Source organism: Trachymyrmex cornetzi, unplaced genomic scaffold, assembly GCF_001594075.2.
Source record: "Trachymyrmex cornetzi isolate Tcor2-1 unplaced genomic scaffold, Tcor1.1 scaffold557, whole genome shotgun sequence".
In the NCBI taxonomy this organism is placed as follows: Eukaryota; Metazoa; Arthropoda; class Insecta; order Hymenoptera; family Formicidae; genus Trachymyrmex; species Trachymyrmex cornetzi.
In genome coordinates, this window is record NW_017299868.1 from 22,705 (window position 1) to 32,588 (window position 9,884).

General features: G+C 35.5%; 1 protein-coding gene across 1 annotated transcript in view; it reads right to left on the bottom strand.

Annotated features, from left to right (window-relative positions):
• LOC108765834 (fatty acyl-CoA reductase 1-like) overlaps positions 1 to 6,665 on the bottom strand; it is a 24,479-nt gene extending 17,814 nt beyond the window's left edge. Inside the window, exon 1 of the mRNA XM_018514681.1 lies at positions 6,419 to 6,665. Coding sequence (XP_018370183.1) covers positions 6,419 to 6,622 — 204 coding nt within the window. The 5' untranslated portion in view covers positions 6,623 to 6,665. The remainder of the gene's footprint in view (positions 1 to 6,418) is intronic.
• Positions 6,666 to 9,884: the final 3,219 nt, after the last annotated feature.

A 9,884-nucleotide genomic window follows, 5' to 3' on the forward strand; every position in this document is an offset into this window, starting at 1 on the left:
TTAAAGAGACAGGATCTTCGACACAGCCGGAGGCTAAATCTTAAATAGTCACCGGTCATCTAAAAGGAAATACGCGACGATAGAAAATATAGTCGCGGCGATTAAAATGGAACGGATCGAACATTCTGGAGATAAACAGAAGTGCCGGAATTGGGTCACGCGAGCGTTCGCGAGACAACGACCAGGCAGATTGTTCTCGTCTCTCGTACCGTCGACTCGATCAGCGCGTACACGTATACTTAGATACTTTTGTATATTCGCATAATAAAGAGACACTTATTTGTGATTTTATTTCTGCGTCTATCTACACCATTCTTTCGATCCCACGCAACCATCGGAAAGTGACTATACAGATATAAATTAAAAATTGAGATTAACTTACATGATATAATGTTAGTATGTTCGAAAATCATGTTACTCGTCATGTCTATCGTCAACAAGCAAATGCCCTCGTTTACAACTTGCCGATTATTTTATCTTCAGTATACATATAATTCGCATGACCGTCAATTATAAATAACAAAAAGATTGAAACCTAAACTTTAGCCAATAAACACTCATATGCATTTATAATTAAGCTAGTACTGGTAAATAACATACGACAATGTAGTGTTTTAGGGAGCACATTGATGTAACTTAGTAACTAAAAAATATTGATAAGGATCCGATACAAGGATCGAAACGTATATTTTAATACAATAAAGAATTTAATACACAATTATACCTAGTGTTTGGACTCGATTTGGCATTGAAACACATATTGATTTATTCATCCGAGTCAATAATCAAGAAATTTCATATTGGTTTATTTTATTGTTAATGGATAGAAATATAAAATTCGAGCGAAGAACATCTTGCGTTGTGGTGTATGCCTTTAAATAAAACTTTCTGTTTTAATCTATAACCCCTTATTGACATTGATTGTTTAAAATCTATTGATTAGTATTCAGTAAGAACTTCAGAAATTAACATCTTGTGTGAAAGGTGTAATGGATGTTAAACGATTCATTTCGGATAACCTTGACATTCTCATCACCAGAGCAGATAAAGGAGATACAACTGTTATAATGAATTGCGATGACTATAAAAGTAAAATGTATGAAATTCTAGCAGACCAGAGTACTTATACTGTGGTTAATAATGATCCTACTAACAAAATAACTACCGAAATAAGTATGTTGTTAACTAGATGGAGAAATAAGGGGTACATAGATCAATATACTCATAAAAAATTGCATGTATCGGACGGAATACTCCCGAGATGTTATGGACTGCCAAAAATTCATAAAGATGGCCACCCTCTTCTAGAAGATTGTTAGTTGCATAAACAGCGCTTTTTATCCTTTAGCCACTTTTTTAAAAAACATAATAGAGGATAGTAATAAAAAGAATTTTAGCTATGTAAAGAACAGTTTTGAAGTCGTTAAGAAACTCAATGGAATGCCAATCAATAATAATTTTAGCATTATATCTTTTGACGTATCAATGTATACCAATATCCCTATTGACTTAGTTAAAAAAAGCATAGAACGAAAATGGAATTTCATTAGAAATAAGACGTTGATACCTATCCAAGATTTTTAATAGCAATTTCAATCATAATTAATTCGACATTTTTTAAATTTGACAATAAAATTTTCGAACAGATTTTTGGTATGCCCATGGGGTCTCCACTTTCTCCTGTATTAGCCAACATTGTTTTATAAGATCTAGAACTCGAAATTCTTACGACTAACGATATAATTAATTTTTTTTATTTTCGTCACGTCGATGACATTGTATTGTCTGTACAAAGTGACAAAGTTGATTCTATTCTTGAATTATTCAATTCTTATCATGAAAGGATTAAATTTAACTATAGATTATGGTGATGAGTAGACTGCGGAAGTTTATGCAAAATACTTAACTGAACGTTTTGCATAAAATGCATATTTTGCAATTTTGTAAATTTACAGATGGCAATCTCAATCTTTTTACTTCACTTTTTAATAACTCTTTAACGAACAACGATTGACTGCTAAAACTGTCCGATAGTTAATATTCAGTTAAGTATTTTGCATAAAATTCCGCAGTCTAATGATGAGAATGGCATTAATTTTTATGTAAAATTGATGAAACATGATGGAAAAATCATTTTTGATATGTACAAAAAACCAATTAATTCAGGGAGATACTTAAATTTCTATTCTAATCATCCAATTGTGCACAAGAGAGAGGTAATTATTGGGCAGTTTGACAGAATATTAAATTTATCGCATCCGAAATTTCAGAAAAAAAATATTACTAATTTAATTCACATTTTACTAAATGGATATCCTTTAGAATTCATTTTTTCAACTATTATAAATAGAATTAAGAAAAGACCTTAGAAAATAGAGTTTACTTTGAGAATAATAATGACGATAACAAGATAATTAAAAAATTTTTTGTTGTACCATATTTTAACAATGTACTTGAAAAATTTCAATAGCTATCATATAAGAATGGGTTTAGAATTGCATACAAACCAATGCAATGAACGGATTAGATAGATTCATAAAAACGGGAAAGGATCGCTTATGCAAAGATGACCATTGCGAAGTAGTTTATAGGATAAATTGTTTAGACTGTGAATCTTCGTATGTCAGCCAACAAAAAGGAAACTAAAAACACGAATAAAAGGACACAAGGTTGACATAAGAAAATCCACTGATGCAATGTCGATTGTCTCGCGCCACCAAGTTGATAATAATCACATGTTAGATTTGGAAAATGTTAGCATTTTAGATACAGAACAATCTCTATATAAACGAAGAATATCTGAAATGATACATATAAATAGTCAAACGAGAAGTATAAATAAGCAAAGTGATACTGAAGGATTGCCTGATGTTTATCTTCCTCTTTTAAATAGTTGATCTCTCTCTTTCTCTTAAGAATTATTCTAGAACGTTCTCAATTTCGTTGCACATATACGAGGGTCGTCTGAAAAGTTTTGAGCCTAACATAGAAACAAGTAATTTTTCGGTCAAATTCAATTTTATTTTTCCACAAAGTCTCCTTTTAAGTCGATACATTTTTTCCAGCGATGTTTCCACCCCTTTAATCCATTCAAACAATACTGAGCGTCTTGCTTTGCAAAATAGGCGTCTACGGATGCGATAATCTCCTCGTTCGATGAAAATTTCTGTCCTCCGAGCCGAACTTTGAGCCTGGGAAACAGAAAAAAGTCGCTGGGGGCCAGATCTGGTGAATACGGTGGATGGTCAATTAATTCGAACCGCAATTCGTGAATTTTTGCCATAGCTACCGCCGAAGTGTGAGACGGTGCGTTATCTTGATGGAACAGCACTTTCTTCTTTTTCAAATGCGGTCGTTTTTTCTCAATTTCTGCCTTCGGCTTGTCAAGCAATGATGCGTAGTACGTCCCTGTTACTGTTTTACCTTTTTCAAGATAGTCGTTCAACACAATTCCATGACTGTCCCAAAAAACAGTCGCCATCACCTTTCCCGCCGATAAAACCGTCTTCACTTTCTTCGGAGCAGGTTCAACCCTTCGCAGTCCACTGTTTTGATTGTTCTTTCGTTTCAGGAGTGAAGTGATGAATCCAAGTTTCATCAACCGTTATTAATCGACGCAAAAAATCCGACTCGTTTTGCTTAAACCGCTCCAACAGGGCCTTAGAAATGTTCATTCGAATGCGTTTTTGATCCAGAGTGAGCAAGCGCGGCACCCAACGCGCGGTTAACTTACGCATGCCTAATTCTTCAGTCAATATATGACAAACATTTGATGACGTTCTTTTGATATGCCAACAGCCTCTACTATCTCCCTAATCTTAATTCGACGGTTGTCCATTATCATTTGATGAATTTCTTCGATGTTATCGGTGGTGGTCGCAGTTGTTGGCCATCCCGAACGCTCATCATCAGCTAAGCTGGTACGACCACGTTTAAATTCAGCTACCCATCTTTTCACGGTGGCAAATGATGGGGCAGAGTCCCCGTAAACAGCGTCCGACTCGGCTTTAATTTGCGTAGACGTATTGCCTTTCAAATGCAAGAATTTGATAATAGCACAATATTCAATTTTTTCCATTTTAAGGTTTTTTTCAGCACATTGTTAGTTTAATTTAACTTGTGATATTATTGCAGTAGTTTAATTGCGTTAGATTGAGTCTGGAAAAATTTCGGCGCGCAGTTTGAATAACTACAGAAATATGCATGTACATATATAGGATATAGATAATTCACTGGGAATTGTTTAGGCAAAAAAGATCTAGCTTTGACCGTTATAGGCTTGAATATTCTTATACTTAGTGTCTAATTCTTGCCGGTCCGAATAAAATCTTATTATATTGGTTTTTCCATTTTTACAAACTGACAACAAAAATAATTGTCAAACAAGAACTGAACGTACAAAGTGGCCATAATTGTCACAGACACTTTCGTAATTATCACGATTATAATACCAGAATGGCTTTGATGAGTAACGCCATCTTTATGATGAGACTCAAAACTTTTCAGACGACCCTCGTATATATAGTTCTGACACACAACCAATTAACGATAAATAAATTTACACGTTGTCACGGTGATATTCCATTATATTCTGTGAAAATCTCCTACTTATGGTGTACAAAGTTCAACGAATTGCTGTAAAAACAGGTATTGAATTGTAATTCCTTAATAATTTAATTAGAAGATATTAATTTTGACATATTGATTTTATATCAGAATTTGGAAATTCTTATTCTACACAATTCGAAACGATTCTAACTGGATCATCGATTATAGGTTATGACGCTCACGAATAAGGCGATAATCGCGTGTTTTTTATTAAATATATGACTGCAATTTTATTATTATTGGGTATGGGAATAAGTTTCTGCTCTTTTTGATATGAAAAAGATGTGTCTATTTAAACAAATCTATATAAGTGAGTTTATTCAAAGTATGCTCCTTCCGAAGCGACAACTTTCTCCCACTTTTCCGGTAATAAACGGATTCCTCGAATGAAAAAATCTAGTTCTTTTGAAGCGATCCATTCATCAAGCTATTTTTTGATATCTTCATAAGAATTGAATCGTTTTCCAGAAAGGGCCGACTGCATGGATCGGAACAAATGGAAATCTGAAGGAGCAATGTCCGGTGAATACGGCGGGTGTGGCAGAATTTCCCACTTTACTCCTTCCAAGTATTTCTGACCGGTTTTGCAATGTGTGGCCTAGCGTTGTCATGTAACAGAATTAGCTTGTTGTGCCTATTGTCCCATTCCGGTCGTTTTTCTTTCAAAGCTTGGTTTAAACGTATCAGTTGTAGTCGATAACGATCGCCAGTGATGGTTTCTGACGGTTTGAGCAGCTCATAATATATAACACCTCTCTGATCCCACCATAATCTTCGAAGCATGGATATTTCGTTTTGGCGTTGATGGACCTGGTTCACCTGGCATCACCCATGCTTTCAAGCGTTTAGGGTTATCGTAGTAGATCCATTTTTCATCGCCAGTTACTATACGATGTAGAAAACCCTTCCTTTGTTATCGTTGACGAAGCATCTCGCAGATGACCAAACGTCTTTCCATGTCTCTCTCTTTCAATTTGTATGGCACCCAATTTCCTTCTTTTTGCACAATTTCCATTGCGTGTAGACGTTTTCCAACAGTGGATCTATCAACATTTAACTCTTTTGACAACCTATCGAGCGATAAACATGAATCTTCTTCGAGTAATGCTTGCAATTCTGTATCTTGAAATTTTTTCGGTGCACCTTCGCGTTCTTTGTCACGCACGTCAAAATCACCACTGTTGAATCGCCAAAACCATTCTTTACAACTGGGTTTCGATGGAGCATGCTCACCGTAAACATCTACGAGCAAACGATGCGATTCTGCAGCACTTTTCTTTAAAATAAAATAATGGAGTAAAACTTCCCGCAAATGTTGCTTTTTTAGAATAAATTCCGACATCTTCAACGCAAAAAAAGTTACTCTTTTTTACGCTTCGAACGAATGCCAACTATTGGGCTCAAAAGTTTGAACACAAACCTTTCAAACACATGTGTTGCCGTTCTGTCAAACACACAAGCAATACTACTAACGATATCTTTCTACAATGGGCGGAAACTTATTCCCATATCCAATATAATTTATGTGTCCAATACGCGATTAATGTTATAATTACTGAAGATGGCCAGATGTTGGCCGAAACGTCTAATTTAAATTTGAATAATTTTAATATATTAAATATCACAAAAAAAACAACCTGTGCTGTCGTTTGATGCTCCTTATATTTCAAAATTATTTTCAGTGATAACGTTGCAATAGCATTTAAAAAGTAATTCTTTCTTTCAAATACTTACTTAAAATCGTAAAAATAATTTAACTACCTTAAAGAAGTGCGTTTACAAAAAAATTTTTTTTGTGTATTCAACTTACTGGTAGGTTTAATATTTTATCGAGCCTTTCTTTAATACTTAATCCTTTCTTCGGTCGCATTAATAGAAATATTTCACGAACGTCTGGACAAGATCGTAATACCTTTTCGATAAAAACTTTACCCAGAAATCCTGTTGCACCAGTCAAAAGTATACTTTGTCCAGCATAAAATGCAGGAATTGATTTGGTTGGATCAACAGTCATTTTGTCGATTATTCTTAATAAAAAGTTGATAGAAATACTAAGCGACGCAATACAAATCGTATAAGTGGTCGTATTTGATTGTCACCTTTTATATGTCGGCAAATGTTTGTAAAGTTGGAAACAATGATTATATACAAAATTGATTACTAAGCATAATTTAAATTATCTCTGTTTTATAGTCATAAAATAATGAATTCTGTGGGATTATCAATGCTTTTAACCGGAAATGATTATAACTGTGCAATCTAAGTTTGAAAGAGTAAGTATACAGTACAGTTGTCTCTATTCACCGATCGGTAGCGTTGCTACAGCAAGTGCATAAAAATATAAAACGCACTGCTTGACCGCTTGTTGTGTGAACGTCATTGCGTGTATGTTTATGTCATGTAGTAATATACATAGCAGTAAGTTTGATATAATTACTGTTATTTATTACCATGGAAATATCATGCGCAAGTTGAGGTGATTTTAACTTCTAACCAAAGTATTTATAATAATATAAACTAAGCCTCAGATAATAAAAAATTCTAATGAAAGGCTACGAATCGTAACAGGATGGTAGTTGTTAACAATTAAAAATCATTGACATCTAATACATATAAAATACAAACATTTTAACACTTATCGGGTCATCTTCAGTGCCGTACAATATTAATCCGCAATTTAACAATTTTACAAAACCTTCAATCTTCAAAGTATCCACAGCATATTAATCTTTCCAATAATTATAGATGAATCCGTTAATAAATCAGACTAATCAAGACTCCTTACAAATCAAAGAATTGGAAAGAGTAAGGGTACTAGGAGTCAGGCACAGAAGAAGTCGCGCAAATAATACACTTATAAAGAATGAAACTTTTTTATTCACTAAACGCGCTTTTATTCACTAAACATGTTTCGGCTCACTTTTTGAGCCTTTCTCAGAGCAAACTAACATACAGGGTGTATAAAAAGTCCCGGACCACTTAAATATCTTGAAAAGTAATCATTTTTGAGAAAAATGTTTGATACAAAAGATGTAGGGTTGAAAATGATCTATTGATTGACCTTATCAATTTGACCTTGGCTGGTGCTATCAAGGGCAAGTCGATTTTTTTAAACGAAACACCCTATTTTTGATTCTAGAATCTAATAGCTGAGGTCGGGAGCTTTCCAAAACGCTATAATAAAGCCTCTTTTTAATCAGTACTTTTCAAGTTATGAAAGTTGAAATTTACGGAACCGCCGACATTAGCATTATCTAAGGTATTACGTAGAGATTGCCCGACTGGAATTATGAGTCATGTATGTATGTGCCCGCGAATGTCTGTACCTCTATCTCCTCCTCCCTCCTCCTCTCTACCCTTTCCTTCTCCTTCCTCGCCTTTCTCTCCTACTCTTTTCTGTTCCCTCTCCCTCCTTCCCATCCTTTCAACAAAACTGGAGACTACATAAGCTAGAGATCTCTCTTGTCAAGTTCACTCTTTCTGTGACCTGCGATTTAGAAGGTCTTTTTCGTGATACTCCATTCTGAGATTGCTTATCGCCACATAGTTATCTTTGTTTATAAAGTATTTATCTGGAGACACTGATAGTGTCTCGGCGCTAAGCCAAGCGCAGCGACACTGCCGTGGCTATTTTCAGGCCATTCTACATAAGACGCAAAACGCGGGTTGTAGGTCGCAAAACTAGAAACTAACCTAACGTATTTTAATTATGATATGATTGTAGGACGCAGAACGCAGGACGCAGAAAGTTGGGTCGACTTCAACTTTCGCGTCTTGCGTTTTGCGTCCTACAATCATATCATAATTAAAATACGTTAGGTTAGGTTAGTTTCTAGTTTTGCGACCTGCAACCCGCGTTTTGCGTTTTATGGAGAATGGCCTTTACGCGAATCTGTCAAGATTTCCAGACGGTGATTATGGGATCTCAATAACGGCTGTCCCGATTGAGTTCTAAGTGTGCTCAATCGATTGCATCCGCTCGGAATATATAATGAAAGTGTTTTTGTTTTTTTTCTACGTGCTCTACGAGCGGAGATATTGCGATGCAAAATGATGCAAAATCCGAACTTGAAACTTTTATTTAAGAAACGTCGTCGTCGTCGTCGTCGACAGGGTGGAGGAAATGTCCTTTTGGATTTTTCGGCGCTAGAGGCAAATATGGCGCTGGTGCATGGTCACATCACACATGTGTTCGTTTTCTATGGCTGATGATTAGGTTAGGAAAACTGTCACATCGATGGCATAGAGTAGAGGACACGTAAGTGATTTTCTGCTTCTACATTTGCACGAAATGAACGAATCTGGCAAAATAAAAATGTATCGCTTTACTCCGTGGACCGAGATCGTTAAAGTTGATCACTATTCAGGTTAGGAAACATATCCATCATATCGATGGCATATAAATTATACAGCAGAGTATTTGTTTGGTTAAATATTTGTCTGTAAAGCAGAATGTAAAGCAGAATTGATTTCCTTTATGCCATCGATGCAACAGATCTCTGGATATCTGTCAACTTTAATTATAACAATAATAATTAATAACTCGGTTCGCGATAGTGCAAAAATGCGTCGAATGATTTTATCAACCTCGAGAAGGTTCGACGTTGTACGTACATTATTATGTAACTTGTAATTTAAAGATACGTTTCATGATGCATTTCTTGTCGAGGTTTGTCTCAATTGCAATGTACACAAAGATGTTTGGAACAAAATTTGGAACCTTGTCAAATTCATTCACGTATGGTTTAGAGGTAATTATACAGTTTAGCCGCTCACCTCAAAAATCGATGAACATAGGCTCATTCGACGCGTTTTTGCTTAAAACGAAAGAATCTGGCAGAAATAAGCGTCGCTCTGCCCCGCGAACCGAGTTATTAAGCGTTAAAGTTGACGATTTCAGGTTAGGAAATCTGTCATACCGACGTTACGTTGCGATTGAAATATGCTCTGTGGTCATATGCGCATGCTCTGTGATCACATGCGCATGCGTTGTACGTACTTTTCGGTAAGAGTGCACGAAATTTAAAGTCATAACCCATGTAGACAGTGGGGTGTGTGAATAGTAATGCTTGGGTTCGGGCGGCTACGCCGCCCTCACGAAATAAAAAAATATCATATCCTACCCGCTTGGGGCCTAACCGCATGGAAGTTACAGCTGAGATAGTGTCCGCTTGGAATATTTCTAAAATATTCCAAGAAAGTACCGCTTCAAAACTACAACAAATCAGTGCTTTAAAAGCACAAATTCACTGCTTTAAATACACAAATTCACTGCT